This window comes from Zootoca vivipara, chromosome 16 (genome assembly GCF_965207765.1).
Source record: "Zootoca vivipara chromosome 16, rZooViv2.hap1.1, whole genome shotgun sequence".
NCBI lineage: Eukaryota > Metazoa > Chordata > Lepidosauria > Squamata > Lacertidae > Zootoca > Zootoca vivipara.
In genome coordinates this window covers 7,369,477-7,393,037 of record NC_142599.1, presented here as the reverse complement: position 1 = coordinate 7,393,037, position 23,561 = coordinate 7,369,477, and the positions used below count along the sequence as shown (strand labels likewise).

Genomic DNA, 23,561 nt, shown 5'->3' with positions numbered 1-23,561 from the left:
ACTTTCTGAGGGCCACATGAAGGTTGTGGGCAGTGCCAGAGGAATAAGTGGGCGGTGCAGCAAACGTAAGTTGTAACCTTTCTGCAACAGGCTAGTTTTTACATCCACTCACACAACCTCCTCTCTGTCCTCCATCTAGACCAGGGGTCAGCGAACTTTTTCAGCAGGGGGCTGGTCCACTGTCCCTCAGACCTTGTGGGGGGCCGGACTATATTTTGAAAAAAAATATGAACGAATTCCTATGCCCCACAAATAACCCAGAGATGCAGTTTAAATAAAAGGACACAGTTTACTCATGTAAAAACATGCTGCTTACCGGCTGGATTTAGAAGGCTATTGGGCCGCATCCGGCCCCCGGGCCTTAGTTTGGGGACCCCTGATCTAGACAAGCAAGAGGCATCATGAGAGTTCACAGACACCTTCCAGCCAGGCCAAAGGACTCAGGGGAGGCAGTTTCTTTATCTTATTCATTGGATTGATGTCCCACCTGGTTCCAGGTGGCATACATGGTTCTCCTCATTTTATCCCAACAAATCTGTGAGGTAGGTTCATCTGAGAGGCAGCGACTGGCCCAAGGTCACCCAGTGAGCTTCATGGCCATGGGGGGGGGGGCGGATTTGAACTCTGGCCTCCCAGATCTGACACTTTCACTGAGCTACAGCTCTTCCCCTTAAATAGCAACACAAGCAGCAGCCTTGTACCTAACCCTTTGTCCATCCAGTTCAGTACTGTATAAAAACGGACTGGAAAGGGCTTTCCAGGGTTTCAGACAGGAGGCACCCCCAGCCCTGCCTGCAGAATCGCCCGGGGATGGAGCCAAGCACCTTCTGCATGCGAAACAGGTGCTCTGCTGTTGAGCTCCCAGAGTTTTTGTTAGGCAGGCTTGTTGTTGCCTCACATCTGGGGTACTTTAGAGACTTGGCATGTCATACATTTGCATAAATGCAGATTTATCCAGACTGTCGGAGAATGGTGGGAGCTGTAGTTCAGTTGCATCAAGTGGGCCAAAGGGCCCCACATCTGCTTAAGAAAGTTAGTCAAACTGATGATGTGTATTGTGTCACCAATGAATTAAATATGTAGACTTTTTTTTCAGAACTAGAAACAGCACTTAAAACTTAAGAGAGTTGAAAATGCAAACAAACTCCTCTCTTTCTGGTTACAGGTAGGTAGCCATGTTGGTCTGCCGTAGTCGAAACAAAATAATAAAATTCCTTCCCGTAGCACCTTAGAGACCAACTAACTAAGTTTGTCATTGGTATGAGCTTTCGTGTATCTGAAGAAGTGTGCATGCACACAAAAGCTCATACCAAAGACAAACTTAGTTGGTCTCTAAGCTGCTACTAGAAGGAATTTTTTAAAGTTTTGTTTCCTCTCTTTCTGATTCCAGAGGGTGAGGAGAAAGAACAGAGAGCTGCTTTTTGGCCCACCTGAAAAACTTTTCAGATGCATTTTATTTATTAGAGTTTTGGGCCAATATATTTGCATGGCAGTAGAACCACTGAAGGCATGCATCTGCGAACCAGCACTGGGGCCCAGATGCTTGGGGTAGAAGTATGAGAAAGGCCATAGCTCCACCACAAAGAATCTGCTCTTGATGAAGGAGGCCCCTGGTTTAATTCCTGGCAGCCCCAAGTAAGGCTGAGAGACACTCCTACCTGGAGCACTGGAGAGCCACTGCCAGTCCGTGTAAACCATGTTGAGCAAGACAGATTAATGTTCTGACTCAATATAAAGAAGCTTCCCATGTTCCTAAGATGCAGATCAGTGACTTGGGGTGTCCCCAAGATTCACCTGTGGCTGAACACTGAAGGGAAGTATGGGTAGCAATGGACATGCTTGCACAATGGTGGTCAGTCTTTGCATTTAAAAACCTCTGGCAAGCTTCTGATGGTCCCCACCCAGAACTCAGCTTGGAAACCACGGCTTTAACCACCACACTAGGGATGGCCAATGTGAAGCAGGCCGGGTGTTGGTGAACCCCAATTCCCACCATCATCCCTGGCCATTGGCTACTCAGCTGGAGCTGATAGGAACTGTAGTCCAGCGTTTCTCAACCACTGTTCCGCGGCACACTAGTGTGCCGCGAGACGCTGGCTGGTGTGCCGCGACGTGCGGCGACGAGAAGGGCGATTTGCATTGTCACGTGCCTGGCGGCCGCCAATAACCAACGCTGACCCACCGGAAAGCAATATTTCTCCTCCTCTTTCCCAAAGCTCAGTGCAAACGAGCCTGGTGGCCGCCAATACACAACACTAACCCACCGGAAAGCAATATTTGGCAAGTGTTTCTTACAGTCATAATTATAATATAGGGCGGCACAGAGTTAAATTTTTTAACTTTTTTAATGGTGGTGTGCCTCGTGATTTTTTTCACGGAACAAGTGTGCCATGGCCCAAAAAAGGTTGAGAAACACTGCTGTAGTCCACCAACATCTGGAGGGCACCATCTCGGCATTTGGAATTCCTCCATTCCCAAATGGACTTACAACCAGAATGGATAATCAGTCCCTTCACATAACCTACAGTAGTTAATTACAGACCCTAACAATGCATGTCTTGGGGAAAGAGGAAGAGAGGGGAAAGAATTTGGTGTTTGGGAAATAAAATGTTCCCGTCCCGCAACCAGGCCTTGAATGAGATGAATTAACATGGTTACTTTGAAGCTTCTCTTCACATTGCATAGTGTTTGCAAAAAAACCCCACAAACCTCTTTTATTTGCTGCAAAACCCCATCAATACAGAATGCTAAGGACACACATTATCATCAAACTAAAGGCCACATTTTATTATTATTATTATTTAATAAAATAACAGGGCATAAAAATAATTGTATATTACAAATATATATAATATATACATACACTTTCTCCACCTCTCTGATACACGCACACACACCACAAATAAGTTTATGCCTCTCATATGCAACAAAGAGACAAAATAAAAAATAATCTAGTGCTTGCTTCTTGATCTATTCAGCACCCAAATTTGTTTAACAATAGAAAGTCAATAAGCCCTTCTGGATCCTTTGCAATTGATACCCCCCCACACACACACACTTTTTCTTTTTCCACAAATCAGTCCAAACGTGTCTGATTTCCATTAAAAAGCCACAAAAAAGTAACACTAAAGGGTTTCTAAGGACTAGACCCCTTCGTTCTTTTGTTTAGAGATCGCTTTTGTTGCCTTTATGTACAGCAAAATACTTGTTTCTCCTTTCATGTCCTGGCAAGGATTTTGTGTGTGTGGCAGCAGGGTGGGGGGTGGGGGGTGAGGAACCTGTATTGCACATAATTTTTTCCTAAGTTTGGTCCTGACAGAGGACTTTTTAAAGCAACTGAGCAGGGGTGAGCTTTTCGCATTGAACCTGTTTTTAGAAACTCCATGCCCAGTGGGTAGGAAGAGAAGCATTTGGTAAAAGGACAGAAGTTGTTTTCAAAAGACAATGTGCCGATTGAACAAAAGCTACTCTCAAAGGGCTGGTTACCTAAAAGCAGACAATTCTCCTTCAAGCTCTTAAAAAAAACCAAAGAAACAAAACCATTGCTCTATAAATCCTAACTCTACCTGGTTAGAAATCTAAACACAAACCAATTTTCAGTATACATACAAATCATTACACATGGCTTTTAACTCAGGAGGGCTGAAAAAACCCCAAACCATTAAAAACAAATTAATTTTCTATTTAAATAAGGGACCATCAGTATTCCTTGCACTAAAAACTTTTCCTTAAGCATGTTCACCCTTGTTTTATCCTCCATATCTTGACTTTCAACATTTCAGTTTTATCCCTTCACTGGCTATTTTGTCTATCTGACAATAGCACTGTTAAAAAGAACATTTTTATTCATTATTATTGTTAATCTTTAGTTCTGAGCACTATTGTGAGTGCATGTGAGTCTTTCAAAGTAGGGTCACTCCACGGCTGTTCTTTTTTTAAATTATTACTACTAGTAGTACTACTACTATTATACATTCTGCTCACACACAGGTAGGGGGTTGCAAAGCAGACTCGTATTTTGCATGCTGGGCTTTGGGCAAGTGTTGGGGCTTCTTGTAAAGTCCGCTACTTGCAATCACGCTGGCTGGTTTTCTCCGAGTCCTCTTCTTTAGCCTCCGGCTGCAAATGCTTTGCCAGGACTGGAAGGTCTTGGAGGTCCAGATCCACATGCCGCTGGTAATCCCCACAACCAACAACATGAAGACTTTGACCATGAAAATCTCCACCACTGGGATAGAGTGGCTCATTGAGCAGTCCAGGTGTTTGGTCTGGTTGTTCACCTTGCACTTCTGCTGCATGGCCAAGACCTTCCAGTAATCCATGTTCAGCCTCTCGTAAAAGTAGCAAGCAATGACACAGGTAGCCGGCACCGTATACAAGACCGAGAAGACCCCGATCCTGACCATGAGTTTCTCCAGCTTGTCCGTGTTTTCCCCACCAGTTTTCATCACCCTCCTGATGTGGAACAGGGCTACAAAGCCAGAGAGGATGAAGGAGGTGCCTATGATTAGGTAGCAAGCCAGAGGGACCAGCACAAATCCAGTCAAGGCATTCACATCCATGCTCCCCACATAGCACAAGCCTGTCAGCTCATCCCCAGCCACCCTTCGCATCACCAAGATCATGATAGTCTTCACTGCCGGGATGGCCCAGGCCGCCAAGTGGAAGTAGCTACTGTTGGCTTCAATGGCCTCATGGCCCCATTTCTTCCCGGCGGCCAGGAACCAAGTCAATGTCAAGATCACCCACCACAAGGAGCTGGCCATGCCAAAGTAATAGAGCACAAGGAAGACAAGAGTGCACCCGGTGCTCTCCAAGCCCTCCTGGATGACATAGAGCTGCCCACTGTCGCGGTCGCAGGCAATGCTTTCGGCCCCAGAGAAGAGGCGGATGATGTACCCCACCGAGTAGACGCAGTAGCACATGGACAAGAAGATGATGGGCCTTTCGGGATACTTGAAGCGCTGGGGGTCTATCAGGAAGGTGAGGACGGTGAAAGCACTGGAGAAGAAGCAGAGGATGGACCACACAGCGATCCAGATGACAGCAAACTGCTTGTCATGGCGGCTCCAGTAGACGTCGACCCCGGCGGTGCAGAGCGGGGCGCAGGAAGCGCTCTTCTCCACATGATGGAACTTGCCGGGGTTCTCACAAGTGGCCCGCCCCAGGCCGTCCTTGTGCTGCTGCTGCTGCAGGTCGTGGCTGGCGCTCTGGGGCCTCTGGGGCCGGAACATGGGGGGCAGGATGCTGGAGCCCCTGGGGGGCTCCTCGGAGCCGTTGTTGGGGGCTTCCATGCATAGGTAGTTGGGGTCGTTCTTGTTGGGCAGCTTGCTGCAGTCCAGGGAGTCGGGCCACTTGAAGGTGAACTGTTCCATGATGGGCGAGCACTTGAAGCGGGCCTGCTCGCACATCACCCGGCAAGCGGGGATGGGCGTGGAGACCTGCTCCGTGCACATGGGGGCGTAGAGGGAGCAGAGGAAGAACTTGAGGTGCCCATGGCAGCCGTACTCCACCAGGGGGGCAAACTCGTGGAGCTGAATGGCTGCTTCGCGCTGGTCCTCGTGCCCCATCAGGTTCGGCATCCGAGTCATGTTGTAGCCGATGTCCTTGCACATGGGGATCTCGATGGGCTGGCACCTTCCGTCCCCGGCGCGGTCGATGTCGATGGAGCTGATGCCGAAGCAGGAGCAGACCAGGTGCAAGACAATGCCCAGAGTCCGACGGGAGTTCCTCCGCGCTGCGCCCATGCTGGCCAACGCTGAGCGGCGACCCACCGCGCTCCTGGCTCCCGCGTCTAGGAAAACGCCTGGAAGAAGGCTGCTTCTGTTGGCGGCGGCGGCTGGTGTCAAACCAGCTCTTCCGAAGCCCCTTCCCCGGCCACAGTCGCTCCCAACTTTCGCCAGGAGCCCCCCCAGAAGGGGACAGGCCCGATCCACTCGACCTGGGGCAGCAGCATAGCAGCCCCTTCTCACCCTCCCACCCCAAAGGAAAGCGAAATAGCGCCTTTCAACTCCGGTTAAGAGCTTCGCATCCGAACAGCGGAGGTCTTCCGGCCAAAGTCCATCCTGGTCAGTTTCCAAACTCGATAGGGCAAAAGCGGTGGCGGTGGCGGCGGCGGCGGCGAGAAGGAAAGACCCGGGAGAGAAGGACCCTCTCGCCGTTTCAGCCCTCCCCACCCCCCTCCGCAACCAAACTTACTGCACCAAGGAGAGAAAGCTTAAGTTGCGGGGGCTTGCCGTTTCTTTTTAAGTCCTTGCAAGGGGTCTCTTGGCGACAGGCGTTCTTTCCTCCATCTCCTCCGACCGCGATCGCAGTGCCCCCTTGCTTGCAAAGTTGCTTGTTCAAAGAAAAAAAAGGGAAACCCCAGCGATCACTGCACCTCCACCGCACACATGTCCCCAAAGCGCCGTGGAAGATCCTCTTTCTCCTCGGTCTGTAGCTTTTCTCTCTCTCTCCGATTTGTGCCTCGGACGATCCCACCTCTCCACACTTTTCGCTCGCTCGCTCCCCCTCCCTCCTTCCCCCAGGAGGCGGGCCTTGCGCGACGACGAGAGGTGGGGAGGAGGCAGATCCGATTGCAACGAGAAGGCGAGGTCTGAAGCGCCGTGGCAAGGAGAGCTTGTCGGCGGGGGTTGGCGAGGGGGGGAGCGCACCGAACCTCCTTCCGCAATACGCGCGCACCGTCCCTGGGTCGGATTTTTTTTTCCTTCCACCCAAAGCGAGAGGTCGGCAGGGTGCAGAGATGCGTGCGTAAAAGCGCTCTCTCTCTCGCTCTCTCTCGTAACTCCTGAGGTTTGCAGCAGCTGTGTTTGGAGGAGGCGTTTACAACCCAGGATTCTGATTCTCTCTCTCTCTCTCTCTCTCTCTCTCTCTCACACACACACACACACACACACACACAGCGCCTAGGATCCGCCTTTCCTGCGACACTCGCTTTGCATGAGAAAAGGTGAAACTGACACGGTGATTACTTTCCAATCATTCGAAACGCCTTTCAAAAGAAAAGCGGGGGGCGCGGGGGGAGAACCGCTGCAAAGACCCTGGAGGTCCTCCCTCGAGCAGTGCCTTTTTTAAAAAAAGTTTCTTTTTCGTCTCTCCTCCACCATCGATCTCTCTCTCGCTCTCTTGAAACTTACAATACTCTCTTTGCCTCTCCTCCCCATTTGTTGTAACAAACAAGTTTCTGGTTTGGGTTTTTAAAGTTGCTTTTGAAACCTCAGAGTCATATTTTGTTGTTGTTCAGGAGTTCAAAAGGGGGTGCATGGTTCTCGCGCCCCCCCTTTTATCCATACAACATTCTTTTGAGGTAGGGTAGGCTGAGAGATAGTGACTGGCCAACAGCCTTCGGGGGTTTTCGTGGCTGAATTCCTCTCTCGAACACCTATGTCACCTCTAAGAGATGCTGCTGTCTTAACTTTTTTTAATTTTTAAAACGGATTGGGGAGGAAATTCAACTTCTTTTGGTAAATGCAGGAGGCAAGCTTTGGGATGGCACACAATTGTTCCTTGAGGTTATTATTGTTTTATTCTTCTTCTTTTACAAATGGGACCTGGTTGCAGTGTGGGGCGCTTGTGGCCAACCAGGCCCCTTTTCAGGCTACTCTATTCCAGCCTGCCAGGTTTTCATCCTCTCTCCCAGCCTTCTGTAAGCCATTGAACATACTCAGTCCACATTTGTGGGTATCCCCCCATCAATGGTTCCTCTCCCCCTTTGTACTTCTGCAAACTTTGGAATCCCCACTCCCACAGTTCTAAGTATGGTACTGCTTTGGCTACATAAGGATGTAGAGTTTGCTATATATTCTACTATTATCTTGTTAATCTATTTAGGGATAGAGTGCCATCAGTAGGTGTGGCACTTTGAAGAAGGTCTGTGCCCCGAGGAGAATACAGTCTAAAATCTGACACTGGAGACCACAGTGGGGAGTGAAGCATGGTGAAAAGGGAAAAACATAAGAAGGGTCTATGTCCTGCATCAGGCCAATAGCCCATTTAGTGTAGAACTTACAGGTGCCAACCTGAAGCCTCTGGGAAGCCCGCAAGCAGGACATGAGCACAAAAGCACTCAGGTCCTTAGGCTTTGTTTCAGTGTGACATGAGGATGGTTTGTGTGAAATGCAGAAAATCAATTACTTTCTTCATAATTACCACCTGTGAAGGCTACTGGAGAATATAGGAGAGACTGTCAGGCAGGAAGCCTTTAGTTCAAATATCATCAGACAGAAACTCACTTTGTGGACTGAGGCAAGCCAATCTCTCTCTTGGCCTCAGTATTCCCATTCTGCAATATGGGGTTAGTATTACTGGTCTTTTTTTGCAGGGTTGTTCTAAGGATTTAAAAAAAGTTCACACACACACTCAAACAATTTGATGTCCCCTTTCAGGGCAAAACTCCCCCCCCCCTCCACCAAGTGACTCACATGCAAAAATAAAGCATAAAATGGAAACAGTCTATTGTATTCCCAATAAAACAGAAGCTATTAAAGCATCTGTTTAAAAACCATTTCACAGCCTGGTACAGCATTCAATGCAAAACCAAATTTAACAATTTGGAAGAAGCAATTTTAGAATCAGCTGCTGTATAAACCACTTTAAAAAAAATTAAGCCCAACCTCTCTGCTAAACTTAGGTCAAAATTAATGGCTTTTCAAGTTCTGTTTAAAAAACAGAATGAAGCCAAAACATATATCCCAAGTATGAGGCTATCACTCCAAAGGTCCTGTCACTAGTGCCCTGCTCTTGATCGATCACTGTTTCTGTTTTGTTTTTTGAAGAGATTTTGTAGATGACGTTGAAAAAAATCTCGACATAATACCACAATTAATAGCATATTAAAAACAACCACCCCAACCACTCCATACCTGAGAAGACTGAGCTACAAAAACAAGGCAGTTGATATAACATGCATAACCTTTTTTCCAATGCCTACAACAACCATATAAGGGAGGTCACAATTATTATTCCCATATTGCAGATGGGAATGTCAAAGCTGGGTGCAAGTAACTCAGGGAGTTCTCTATCCTAGTGAAGATGAAATCTGAAGCAGTCGCTTCTTAGCTACAAAGTAGCGTCTCAGGTGAGTCCCAGGGTCGAGGCTAGAAACCAAATAGCACATGCAACTTTAGGGAAATGGGGCACAGTCTGATTTCCTAATAAGTTCTGAAGTGAGAGGTGCTGCCTGAGTGAGTAGGAAATGTCCTTTGGCCATCCTCAACCTTGTTTTACATTCGAGGACTTAACCCAGCCACTGTAAAACAGGTCCAGTCCTTGCAAATCTTGGCTGAAATGAAGTACTTCTAAGAATGGACTTGCTTTCCAAAAGATGAAATGCTTGGGGTTAATTCTGGATCAAAATCACACCCTTGCCAATGAACTGAAGCATTTCCATCTGCCCATGCCTCAGATAAGTTTGAATGTGCTGCTTGCAAATTGGTTAAAGGGGGGGAAACCACTTCATACATTCACAAGAAACTCTTATCTGTTCTCACTAGTTCAGATGCTCTGAAAACAGGTTTTGAAACAAGCTCTACAGCTAAGCCTTGTGTGTGTGTTAAATTAAGCCCCTCTTAGAATTCTTATATTTTGGGGTGGGGGTGGAGGGAAGGCGAGGAGAAGGACAATCTTGAAGAGAGGTGGGGGGTGGTTGCTCAAAAGGGGATTGAGTTGGGCGCATTTTATTGCCAGGGCCATAAATGTCTGGCTGAGAAGCTTGTAAAAATCCAGTTGGCGGGGAGTCTTCAGCCCCATCTGTTTACAAAATGTAAGCTTTGATTGTGAGCTGAGAGCCAAAAACATCTTTCATACAGAGACCAAAAGTCAGAAACAGAACCACACGAGGCTTATGTGACTTTAAGTTAAATCCCCTAAAATATCATGCGGCAAAGTGGAAAATTTCCTCCCAGTAAACCATAAGGTACAGGAGGGCTGGTTTTCTCCACCCTGGAGGAGATTTAGGCTGCAATTCTAGGGATACTGACCTGGGAGTGAGCCCCATTGAACTCATTGCCAGTTACATCTGAGTAAAGTTGCATAAGATGGCAATGTAGTTGTGTTTTCCTCTGCATGTCACCTGGGAGTGTTACTGCTGGCCCAATGGCATGAGTCTAACAGTGCAATCTTGTGCATGTCTACACAGAAGTAAAGCCCACAGAGCTCAACTGGGTTGCATCCTTAAGAGTGTGACTGTGGCAGCAAACCCCACAATGACTGGAGGCTTCAGCACAAATTCAGATTGCCACGGTGTGGGTGGGTGGGTGGATGTGACACACAAATCTTGAAATGGTACAGCGGGACAGGTTAGGAGGTCTTTTTTTATGCCCGGTGGGTGCGTTATAATTCTCTAATGCAGAACAGGGCCAGGGAATCTTTTTTTCCATCTGAGGGTCACATTCCCTTCAGAGGAACTTTCTGGTGGTGTGGGGAGCACATGCCAGTGGTGGGCGGGGCCAGAGTCAAAAAATGGGCAGAGCAATCAATTACTCCTATACCCCTTTCTATAAGGGATGTGGGTGGCGCTGTGGGTTAAACCACAGAGCCTTGGGCTTGCTGACCAGAAGGTAGGCTGTTTGAATCCCCGTGATGGGGTGAGCTCCCGTTGCTCGGTCCCAGCTCCTGCCAACCTAGCAGTTCGAAAGCACCTCAAAGTGCAAGTAGATAAATAGGTACCGCAACAGCGGGAAGGTAAATGGCGTTTCCGTGTGCTGCTCTGTATGCCGGCTCCCTCGGCCAATAACACAAGATGAGCACCGCAACCCCAGAATCGGTCATGACTGGACCTAATGGTCAGGGGTCCCTTTACCTTTACTCTACCCCTTTCTAGCCTCCATCTGGGTAAGCGTGATCTGAATTCAAGGGGTCAGCAAACGTTTTCACCAGGGGGCCAGTCCACTGTCCCTCAAACCTTGTGGGGGGCCCGACTATATTTTGAAGAAAAAAAAATGAACGAATTCCTATGCTCCCCAAATAACCCAGTGATGCATTTTAAATAAAAGCACACATTCTACTCATGTAAAAACACGCTGATTCCCGGACTGTCTGCGGGTCGGATTTAGAAGGCGATTGGGCCGGATCCGGCCCCCAGGCCTTAGTTTGCCTACCCACGACATAGATTCCAGACAAAAACAAAAAAGGGCTGGTGAGAGGAATTTCCCAATTTTTAAACTGGAAAAACTAGACAGGGGCTGTGGATTCCCCACTTAGAACCCTCTTTCTATTTTTTTCTATTCCCTCCCCAGGTCATTCCATCTCTGGCTAGTCCCTCCCTGTAGATGAAGTTGTTCAGCCTGATGGCAGGTTTGCCACCTCAGTGTTTACCAGGTAGATGTTTAAAGCCACAGGTGCAATGTCCATTTGCTTCACGTTTGCTGCGTGAAATGTCGGTGTTTTCTGCGGCAAATACTGAGTGCCCAGCTGCCCTTAGTCAATTGTCCCGCTTTGACACGGACTTCAGAGCTGGGCTCTTTTGTGCAGACATCCTTTGTGGAACGGTACAATATCCCTAGTCAGAATCACGCGCAAGCACACACAGTTCGCTTCCTTGCTTGTACATTCATTTCTTATGTTTCTTCGGCTCTGTATCTCTAACAATCTGCAGTTACAAATTGATCTGCCAAAGTGGTGGAAAGAGAGACTCAACTGCATCGCTTTTTGTTTTGTTTTGTTTTGTTTTGAAACAGAGAAAAGAAAGAAAGAAAGAAAGAAAAAAGAGAGAAGGCATTGCTCAAATGGGAAAAGAGAAGGCACAGATACAACTTAGGGTGATCTCTTGTGCTGAACTACCTTACATTGCTAAAGTTGTGTGTGAGCTTTGAGCATCAAAGAAGCTTTTTATCAGGCAGCTACTTACTTTTTGCTGCTGAATGGTTCCATGGGACTCAAAATCATCCACACTCCTATGCAAACGCCCGACTGTTTTCCGTCAGAAGCACCATCCAAACAAGTTTGTCTCAATATGACCTTCAATAGCAGCTGGACATTTTTAGTCCGAAGGCGGCCCTGTTTAGGGAAGTTTTTAATGTTTGATGCTGTACTGTTTTTAATATTCGGTTGGAAGCCGCCCAGAGTGGCTGGGGAAACCCAGCCAGATGGGCGGAGTATAAATAATAAATTATTAATTATTATTATTATTATTATTATTATTATTATTATTATTACTATGTCAAATGAGGATGGGGAACCTTTGGCCCTCCCAGCACTGTTGGACTTCAACTCCCAGTAGCCCTGAGCCAGCAGGATCGATGGCAAGGGATGATCGGAGCGGCAGTTCAGCAACACCTGGAGGGCACACGTTGGCTACCCCTGCTATGGAGACCTGCAAGGGTCAAATTCCAATGGAACATAAGTTTATAAAAGTAAGTAAGTAAATAAAACCTTTATTGGCATCAAACAAAGTCGCAGACAAAATAATAACAGATTAAAACTGTCACTGTGGCAAACGCTGTGTTAAGAGAGAGAAGGGAATAATCCGCTATCTGCTTTCACGACAATGGGGCTTCAAATAATTCAGATGACTGCAGAGTATAATAATAATAATAATAATAATAATAATAATAATAATAATAAGGCTGATTGCACTTGCTCTACTATCTGGGTGAACCCCGGGATCCAGACTGGGATGCCGTAGAGCAGTTGAGAGATGGTCTTGGCATTGAAGACCTTGAGCGCAGAGCGGGAAATCTTACAATTCCTTTTGCTGGGGAAGGACCAGGTCCTCACCAAGATGGTGGCTCAATATCTTAATTTACTATTTTCTCGTCGTTATACTCTGCAGTCGTCTGAATTATAAGAAGCCCCAGTGTCGTGAAAGCGGATAGCGGTATACTCCCTTCTCTCTCTTAGCACAGCGTCTGCCACAGTGATAGTATTAATCTGATATTGTTTTGTTTGCGTGTTTGTTTGATGCCAATAAAGGTTGATTATTATTAGAAACAAAGAAGATGATCGGAGCGGCAGTTCAGCAACACCTGGAGGGCACACGTTGGCTACCCCTGCTATGGAGACATGCAAGTGTCAGATTCCAATGGAACATAAGTTTATAAAAGTAGTTGGAGGCAGCAATGCTGCTCTGCTGTAAACTACAGGATTGGAGAGGGCTTTTGGGTTCATATCCTGCTTGCAGATTTCGCACAGGCATCTGATTGGCCACTGTGAGAACTGGATGCTAGACTAGATGGACCATGATTGGCCTGATCCAGCAGGCTCTTCATCATAGCTGCCAAGTATCCCGTTTCCGCCGGGGAAAACCCCTTTTTTCCTACCGTTTCCCGGCGGTCTCCTGTTTAGTTTTTAATCCCGATATTCTCCCTTAAATCGGCTTCTGCCGGCGGCCATTTTTCTGGTGCCGCTTTGCCCTTCTATGGGCACCAGAAAATGGCGGCGCCGGCGCCGGAAGTCGCTTCCGCGCATGACCGGAAACGCGTAAAAGCGACTTCCGGTGGCGCTTTGCCCTTCTATGGGCATCAGTAAATGGCGGCGCCGGCGCCGGAAGTCGCTTTTACGTGTTTCCGTTCATGCGTGGAAGCGACTTCCGGTACTGGCGCCGCCATTTTCTGGTGCCCATAGAAGGGCAAAGCACCACCGGAAGTTGCGTTCATGCAACTTCCAGTGTCGCGCGCTGCTGATCCCAGATCTTTCCGTCCAGGACTTGGCAGGTATGCTCTTCATATTGCATGAATGCAATATGCAAGCAAACAAATCTCCTGAAAATGAAGGCGGTATTTCTGCATGAATAGTGGTTTAATATATACTGTAGATATAATCGCCTATATTCCAAACACTGGCTTGCTTCTTTAATCATCTCCCAGTAGATTCAGGAGCTCTTGTGGAAAAGGCTAGATTGGGTCAGCAAACTTTTTCAGCAGGGGTCCGGTCCACTGTCCCTCAGACCTTGTGGGGGCGGACGGCGGACTATATTTTGAAAAAAAATAAAAATGAATGAATTTCAATGCCCCACAAATAACCCAGAGATGCATTTTAAATAAAAGGACACATTCTACTCATGTAAAAACACACTGATTCCCAGACCGTCCATGGGCCGGGCTTAGAAGGCGATTGGGCTGGATCTGGCCCCCGGGCCTTAGTTTGCCTATCCATGGTTTAAACTAAGGAACCTGGTTTTCAATATGGTCACTTCCAGACAGTCTCCTTATTGATATCCCTGATTTGCTTGAACGAGGTTGGACACGAGGATTGGTTTATCGAGCATTTATTCTGATTCACTGGCAGCAAGATGAGATGGCATTGCCCCCCTGCAATTATTACCCCTCGCTTCCCAATGTGTTTCCCGACTACTTTCCTCAATCATGAGAAGTCTAGTGTAGGGGAGGAGAAGAGGGGTTTGTTGTGCAAGAGCACCAATTCTTGCAACCAGAATTGCTGGTATGTGGCTGAATATGATCTGAAAATAGGAATAGTTGGGAACCAGAAGCACCCTTCTCCTGGCTTCCACTTCTTAACTTTGTTTTTCAGTTTGTAAACATAAATATAGCAAACACTCCCCATATACCCCCACCCCACAAGAAACATCCCATGCATCTACAATGAAAATAATACAGTCAAACACTAAGTAATTTTGTAAATAGTTTAGAATTGTTCCCATGAGTTAGGTGTCTTCTATTCTCTGTCTTTGCAGATTGTCCCAGAGTGAGCTATGGGTAGCTGCTGCTGGTGAGGGGACGACATTGTCCTTCCCAGTGTACTGAATAAACATGTTCCATGCACCCTTTACTGATCTCTTCCTGTGGACACTTTTGAGATTTATTTGAGGACCTTTAATTTTTATTTTTAAGTCGGGGGATCATCAGGGAAGCGAGGCCACCATTTGGTGATTCAGTATTGAAGGAGTCTGCATCGGAGTGGATTAATGAAGAATTTCTCCTCTTTGTTAAGCCAGGCGTGTTTACCTTAGAATTGGTATGCGCCCTGAATCTTCCTCCACTCGGCTCAGTTGGGGGTGGTGGAACAGTGGATGGGAAGCATTCAGAAGAGCGAGTTTCCCCTTTTTGAAGCCAAATCCAAATGACACTCAAGTCAAACATGTGCAGCCTGCCCCGGTATGCTGCAGCCGCCACCAGAATACCCAAAATTGGGTGTTAAATTAAAACACAGTTAAAAGAATACCCACAACTGAAATGGTTTGGTTTTTCCCCATATATCGAGACAGAGATTGCTTACCATTTTTTTCTAAGTATGGACAATCTCTATTCTTCTATGAGGTTTCTTGGGGGAATGGGTTGCCCCCCGAAAGCTAATGGGGAATATGTGAAATATACACAGGATCCAATCCTTTGCCAGAGTGCTGTCTTTTAACTGATCTTCCCACCCTCATTTGAAATGGGGCTGTTCTCACGATGGTGTTTATTAGAGCCAACATTTCCAGCCCTCTTTAGATCGTTCGTTCTCTCTTCCTCCCTCCCACCAAGTTCCTGCAAATTTCAGGCGAGAAGAAAACAGCAGCACAAACAACTTGCTCGGATTGGCTTCCATTTAAAGGAGTGTGCACTGAGGAGGAGGTGGAGGGTGGGTAGAAAAAGACACAGAAACCTAGTAAATAGAACATGATGTTAGAGTGGAAGAAAGGATGACAGACCAACCGACCAAAGGACAGAAAGACGATGAGAAATCGGCAACTGGAAGAGAACCCTGTAACTAATAAATGAAAAGACTCTTTTGATGGCTCCAGCTGAAAAGATATTTTATTTTTTTCAGCCCCTATTTTTTTTTCTCTCTTACCCCCTGCGTGTGGGATTTGTATGGAGCAGGCAGGCACCCCTGCTGCTAGGCCCTGGCTGGTCTCCGGCCCCCCTCTGGCAAATGTTATGGAGAATTGGGAAAGAATTTTATGCCTGTCTTTCCCCTGGGCTCTTTTTTCCCCTTTTGTCTTCTTTGAAGAATGACTTTAGACATTTTATTTACATATTTAACCATGGATGAAAGGGGAGTCGGTGGGGGTGGGAGGGAGACAGAAAGCATTTGGTCCGTTGTGGGAATAGCGATATCTTTAAATTAATGGAAATCTTATTAGGGCTCTAAAAATTTGAAGCAAAGGTTTTTAATGAAACTTCGTAATTAAACATGATTTCAAATAACGTGCCAGCGAAGGCCACGGATATGCCTCTCCACGCTGTTCCTGTCACCCCAGTCTCTTCCTCCTTGCCGGCTCCCCCCCCCCAAAAAACCAAAAATTGCACAGAGGCCCCTTCCTGGAGCAAAAAGAGTCCAACGTCACCCCTTTCCCCAGCCTAAAGAATATTGCATATTGTAACTGGAAGTGTAACTAAATCTTTTCACAGCAAGAAAAGACAGAACGTGAACACAGCCAAGTTTAATGGTGTAATCTACAGTGGTGAAAGTATAATAAAAGACTTTGATATGTATAATGGGGGGGAAATCAAAGTTATAGCTCTTTTATCCATGTAATGTTCAATGGAAATTTAAGGTACTAGGCTAGGTGGTTGCAGTTTTATGCCTTGGTAAAATGTGATTAAAGGAAACCCAAGATATTCTTCTGGGTGACTTTAGCAGGGGGAAAACAGGGACTTGAAGGATGAGTTCAAAGACAATTAACCTGCCACAGATTTAGAAGCAGATCACTGGTTATGATGACAGTGCAATTATAGGGAAAGGGATGCTTTAAAATTCTACAGGTATTTAAAAAAATTTCTCTTTAACAAAATTTATATCCCGCTTAATTAAAAACAAACAAACCCATAAGTGGCTGGTATAAAATGATACGAAACGTCAGTTACAAATAGCAATAAAAGAAGACTTTTAAACCAAAACATAGATAAAAATCAACAAGAGTTTAAAAAAACAAACCTTCACCATAAAATTACACGTCTGGGTGTGCTTGTGTAGACTTTTAGCAGCTGGCAGAAACAGAACAATGATGGTGCCAGGGTGTTCCAGAGATTAGGTGCTGCCACAATGAAAGAGCAAAATCTTGCAGAACAGACACCAAGAGGCACTTGCAAAAGTGCCATTTCTGCAGATCACAGGGTTCAAGTGGGAAGATATGGGGCAAAGCGGTCCTTCCACGTTCACTGGTCCCAAGCTGCTGAGGGGTTTATATCCCGACACCTTGAATCTGGCCTGGTAGTTCTGTTGAAGAAGAAATGTCAGTTGTGTCAATTCCATCAAGGTCCTTTCCAAGTTTATTTTAAGGAAGTACCAAATGGAGCAGGACCGACCTGCTGCATCACCGATCCCCTTATGTTTGAGGATGCTGTGGTGTGGTTGTCCTGCTACACGAGACCAGAGGAAGCACCCTGTAATTTTGTTTTTATATTTGTTCTCCTTGTCAAAAACAGAAACAAGGAAGAAAGTTAAGTGTGCCTCTCCTTCCGAGTTGAATGGGACTGTCAACCACAGCCCCACTGATTTCTGGCCTACCCTGTGGATTACGCTGACTTTAAAGACAAAATAGGGCAGAGAGAGGGAATGAAACGAAGGCAACAGTGATCGAAAGCCGGGATTTGTTTCTTCCACTTTTAATTTCAACCAACAACACCTACATTGTCACCTCTGGCTATTCTGCCTCCTAGTCACCAATCCTGGCAATAAAGTTCATTTGTTTCGTTGAAAAGAAACCCCAACTTAAAAGGATGGACTCAGTCAATGGATGCTTCCTAAACATTTTCTCAATTCCTCCCAAGAACGGTTACAGGGTGTTTAACAGAGTCTTTATCCGGAAGGGAAAAGATAGAAATGGAAGTTTTAAGTGTGTGTGTGTGTGTGTGTGTGTGTGTGTGAAAAGCAACTCCAATGCTATATAGAACAACTGAAGTATCACCGCCACTCATTAAAAGCTTTAGAAAACACACACACACACACACACACACACACACACACACACACACACCAGCTACAAAGCAAAGCAACCCCCCCCATCATAAATGGATGAATAGGTTGTCTATTAATGCAATTTGGCCAGCTTATTATTAGTATTTTTTAAAGGGCGCTTTCCCTGGAATGGGGTTTGAAATATTACCAAAGGTTCCACGGGGTGCCTTAGTGTGAATTGCAAATCTGAGCTTGCTCCTTAATCCTCTTTTCAAGGGCTGGCTTCGGATCATTGGCGGCTAAGGGACTCCCCACTGATTCTGGCTTTGGAGGGACCATTCACTGCTGCCGGCTCTCGCCTCTATTCCCACAGTCCCGAAAACAACACCATAGAGAGACACCCTCCAACCAAATTAGATTAAACTCCTTCCCTTCCACAGCCTGTTAGCCTTTTCACTGCCTCCTAGGATGCATTATTCAGCGACTCCTAATTTAAAGATACAGCATCTTTTTTCTTTCTCTTAAAAAAATAAATAAAGTTGAGCCACACCAGGGGGAAAAAACACATTTATTTAAAGCCACAATAAAAGGGCAGGTGGCTAATACTGTTGCCGTACTTTAAAGTCGTGACAATTTTGTAGGTTTAAAAATCTCTGCCTGCCCTGCCATACTGTCATCCCACAATTAAATGAGGGCACAGTTTCTGAGCACCACTAAGATGTGGCACAGAGGGGTAGTAATGTGTGGAACTGCAAGACAGCTGAACTTTTTAAAAAACCCTGCTCTTTCAAAGTCAGGCTGGGGAGGAAGGGGAATTGGTGGAAGTGGGTCTCTCGCTTCCACACAAAGAAAAACAGAGGTGTATTTTGTGTTGGCCGGAACCTCCACCACGTAATATCCTCCTACATTCAGATTTAGAGTGAATTAGGACAACTGCACACAAAACAGACCTTGGTGAGGGGGGAGGGGGATCTTGATGGGCTTTGTGGATTCAGCCCAGAGTCTGAACAGAGCCTATGTGTGCCAGGGTTCACCCCTCCCAAAAGATGGAGTCTGGGGTATTCTTAGAGAGCAGGACCCTCTATTGGAAAATATTATAATAATAATAATAATAATAATAATAATAATAATAATTATGGAGAAAACTGGGTATTGAAACTTGCTTAACCTAAATCATATATCCCAGTTTTACAGCGGTCCTTTAAAGTACACTTCACGCAGAGTATACGCAGTCAGAAGTTGACCTGGCTAAGAAAACACCACCAAGAGCGTAGGGAATTATCTCCCTTATATGAAACCCCTTACTAGCTGCACACTTGTAAAACTATGCAGATGAAAATACAAATGGTTGGGTTTCTTTAACTGAAAAACAAACTGACTTTAAAGAGACTTTAAACTAAAGATAAATGCTTTCTCTCTTAGCAATGTTATCTACCCACTTTCCAAACCTCCCACAAAATTCCCACAAAACTCCCATTAAACTACCCGAGAATTAACAGCAAACTAGCATTATAACTAAGCAATCATACTAAGATTCAACTAAGGAATCTCTTAAACTGAGAACAACTGAGAGAGTGATCTACTACGAGATGAATCAAACTGAAAGATCTAACTAAGAGATACAGAAGGCTTTCTGGCAGAGCCTTATATACAAGGAGCAGAGCCCACGCCTGTGGGCAATTAACAGAAATCATCTCATCACCCCACAGAAGCCGGGAAGGCAGCAAGCCAGGGAAAACCTTCAGAGCCGCCATCCAACAGCTTGGCTAGCTTCACACAGAGCCAGCCTAAGACATTTTGGCTCCTGAGGCAATCCCCCCAAAATGGCTCCCCTCTTCCTGCCAGGGGTGAGTGAAGATGTACATCAGGAATTGGGGTGGGGATAGAGATCTACATTGGGATCTGCTGCCCCTGTGGATCTTGCCGCCTGAGGATCTGGGTAATTCCATAAAAAATGGCATCCCACAGACTCATTTTTCTCTTGTTATATAACATTTCCCAAATTTTCATTATCTTGCAACAGTTTTTCAAAACCCCATTTTACACTTGAGTAAAACAGCCAGAAGCATGGCATGCAAGATGAATCAGAATTTTGTCTACCCCCCCCCCAAGACCTCTCCAAGAAAATAGAATAGGTTAATGACCATAGCTGCCAAGTTTTCCCTTTTCTCGCGAGGAAGCCTATTCAGCATAAGGGAAAATCCCTTTAAAAAAGGGATAACTTGGCAGCTATGGTTAATGACCCGTTATTATACTGATAGTTTTGATTTCTCATTTGGTGGAATAACAAGAAAGTTTATGTTAGGAACAAAGCCAGGTTAACCTCCTAGGACAATAAAGCTTATGTTGGTTTGAGCATGGTATATGATTAGTCACAAAAACACTGTACTTTTTTTTTTACCCCTCCAAGAAATGAAAAGAAAAAAACACAATGCTTTAACTTCCTTCTCTTCTCTGAGATTCTTAGCATTAAGAAAATGTGAAGCATTATTAAGTGAAATGTTTTCTTATGTGCAACATAACACCACAATAACACAGCTTATACAGTTTCAATTCGGTAGATTCTCTTTCATTACAAGACAAATTTTATATTAAGTAGGTGGACTTAGGGGAGAAAGCTATGATTGCACTTGTACTCAGCAGCCTTTGCTTTCTCTCTCCGGAAGAGCAATAAACAAACATATATATTTTCTGGAGGAAGAGAGCATCTTTCCCTCCAGCTCCTCTACAAGTCCTGGTAGTTCATGGCTCCCGTCAATTGATTTCTGTGTTCAGCTACCTGGCGTGGAGAAGCGCACAAAGCTTAAGTCCTTGAACAAGTGGCCAGCAAACCTGAAAACTGTGAAACACGTTCTGTTCTGAAGATTACAATCGATGCTTACAAACTAGCCTTCGACCACGTAGCAAATTATATGCTGGGAAGCAGCAGCTGCTCCAGAGGTCCCACGAAGGGGCTCATCTATCATCACTCACTTCCCTGCGCCTGGCAGAAAGTGGAGGGACCCGTTTAGGTAGTTTTAGGTGCTGGGCTTAATGATCTTATGAGGGGCATCCTTCTTGTACCTGTTTTGACAGAAGTCCCTGTAGCCAGTGCTGGATTTACACCTAAGCTCAACAAATTGTAGTTGAGGGCCCCACTCTCTTGGCCCCCCCATAGCTGCCAAGTCTCCCGTATTCCCCGGGAAACCCCCGTTTTTCCAGCTGTTCCCAGCCGAAAAAACGGATTTTTTTTGTTTTTCCCTGGTTTATTCTGGTGCAGTGGCCATTTTGGAACTGGGCAGAGCATGCCCAGAAGCGACTTTTGATGCTGCTTTGCCCAGTTCCAAAATGGCTGCAGCGCAACTTCTGGTGCGACGGCCATTTTGGAACAGGGCAGAGCAGCATCAAAAGTCGCTTCTGAGCATGCTCCGCCCAGTTCCAAAATGGCGGCAGCACTACTTCCGGTCTGCTACTTCCGGTCCAGTCCCTTATTTCTCAGGCCGGAACTTGGCAGGTATGCCCCCCACCCCCCCAAAAAAACAAAGGTAAAAAACCTGGATGTACATTTCCAAAATATAAGATAAAAAACAAATAAAGCAAAACCTACGTACATACACCAACAGTGATTTGCAAAACCTACGTACATACACCAACAGTTAACTCCTATGGTGCAAGTCATGGGGCCCGCCTGCTAGCCTGCTCCCTAAAATATCACTAGTTGGCTCATTTTTGTATATAGGGTGCCTACATTCTGCATGGATTGGTTGTATGGCAACATGTGCAAATGGCTTTAGGTCACAAATTACCATATAGCATATATTCAGCACAAAAAACAGCAACAATTTGTTGTTGACAAAGGACAGCTGGCTTAGGATGAGTTTAGGGCCTCATCAAACCTAAATCCGGCCCTGCCTGTAGCCCAGTCTTTGTCAACCTAGTACCCTCCAGGCGTTTTGGATGACAACTCCCATCACCCGCTTACGTCGTGAATTTCGAAATGATAGTTTTGAAACAATAAAAGGGTCAGCCTTTTTTCTTTGCTGCATCAGATCAACGCAAAGCAATAGGAACAAAACAGTGGAAACTGTAAGGGGGAGAGAGTATAGAGAACCGCCCCCTATCATCAGAAGCAGCTCCTCCCCAAGCAGCCACGGAAGCGCAGGGTCTGAAGGAGGGAGTCAGGAAGCAGAGAGGGAGAGCCAGGGCTCCGGCAGCAGGGAAGAGCCCCTGCTCCACAGGCGGGAAGAGAGAGAGACAGAAAGGGGGGAGAGGGAAAAGATGGAGCGTAGACCCTTTCCCCCGGCAGCGGAACTAAGGAGGAGGAGAAAAGGGAGGAGATTCGCTGTTTCCAGGCTCTTATGTTGGTCCAAGGGGCGAAAAGGGGCAGTGCCAGATTCTGACACGGAATAGCGCGGACATGAAACCGACAGCTCATCACACTGTAAATAATGTGCACCAATAAAGACTCTGAAAGACAAGTTTGTGGAGAGTCGTTACTCAGGAGTAGCTGGAATAACCTCTGACAGAAACCAAACTTGATATTGTTCAGTATTGTGACTATTGTAATGTAAGTCCCATTAAATGCATCCAGTTTATATGTGGGTAAAATTTGAAGATTCTCTCACCCCTTGGTTCTCAGGTGAGAGCGGCAGCCATATTCCATTGACTTCAATGTGACTTACATCTCCTCGCCAGCCATGTTGACTTAGAGCTCCCTCCCATTCTATTCAATGGTCCTTACCCACAGCTTAGGCTGTGATTCCAAGCATAGTTGGAAGTAAGTTACGGTAAGTTATATGACTTTAGCAAATCCCATTATAATTAAATAATAATACTAAATGATAATACTCCTAGTTTAATAAGATAATTTCATTAAATAATAACTGAAGTTCAAATATATGTGAAAATTTGGATTCCACCCTGTGTATCCTAATCATTTCATATTAATCTGCTGCAGGAAGTAAATGTTCTTTTTTCTTTCAACGACAAGCCCTGATTACAATTTGAAAATGCTGCTCTTACTACTACTACTAACGCAAATTATAGTATTTCTTTTTTCTTCTTTTGTTAGTAGTAAAGAACCATTGTGTAATCAAATATAATTACTGTACAGTAATTCTATCTCATCATTGTGGTGATAATTGTATTTAATAGCACTTAGTCATGAATAATCACGATACAAACAGTAATAAGAATAATCTGATTGCAAAAATAGACGCACAATAAAATCACACGGGGAAGCTGCAATTTCCTTTTTTTTTAAATAATACTTTATTGTTTAAAAAGGCATAAATACAATCAATACAAGGTACACAAATATTCACACATTCAAAAAAGAGAAATACACAAAGGATCAAAAAAGACAAAAAGAAAAAAGAGGAATTTTTTTTAAAAGAGATACAAATAAAGGTTGGTCTTCCAATTATTCCGTCCGTAACTTCTATTATTCCTAATTTCTTGCACATTCATAGCTAAGTTAACTACTTATTTTTATTCATATATTGTAACTCAGGTTCAGCCTAAACCCGCTATTAGAGATTTCAATATTCCGTTTTTCATTAGATATTCTTCAAATATCTCCCATTCTTCACTTTTTGCTTCGTTTGCCCTCTTATTCTTGCAGATGTTGTTGCCAATTGGATATATTCTACCATCAATGTTTGCCATTCTGCTACGGAAGCTGCAATTTCCTATACACCCTTACCTGGGAGCATGTCTCCTTGAACTCAATGGGATATGCAGATCTTTGGAGGAGGCACAAATAGGATTGCACTGTAAATACATCAGAAATGATGGGGTTTTGA

At 45.4% G+C, this 23,561-nt stretch overlaps 1 protein-coding gene and 1 long non-coding RNA gene across 2 annotated transcripts; one reads left to right on the top strand and one right to left on the bottom strand.

Moving 5' to 3' along the window:
• Positions 1–2,760: 2,760 nt before the first annotated feature.
• FZD10 (frizzled class receptor 10) lies at positions 2,761–6,765 on the bottom strand. Its single transcript, XM_035098249.3, has one exon. The coding sequence runs from the start codon at positions 5,745–5,747 to the stop codon at positions 3,981–3,983; it is 1,767 nt and encodes a 588-aa protein (XP_034954140.1). The 5' UTR covers positions 5,748–6,765; the 3' UTR covers positions 2,761–3,980.
• Positions 6,766–6,888: 123 nt separating this feature from the next.
• Positions 6,889–11,316, top strand: LOC148683079 (uncharacterized). Its single transcript, XR_015947393.1, has 2 exons — positions 6,889–6,949; positions 11,235–11,316. It is a non-coding gene; the product is annotated as an uncharacterized LOC148683079 (long non-coding RNA).
• The last annotated feature ends 12,245 nt before the right edge of the window (positions 11,317–23,561 follow it).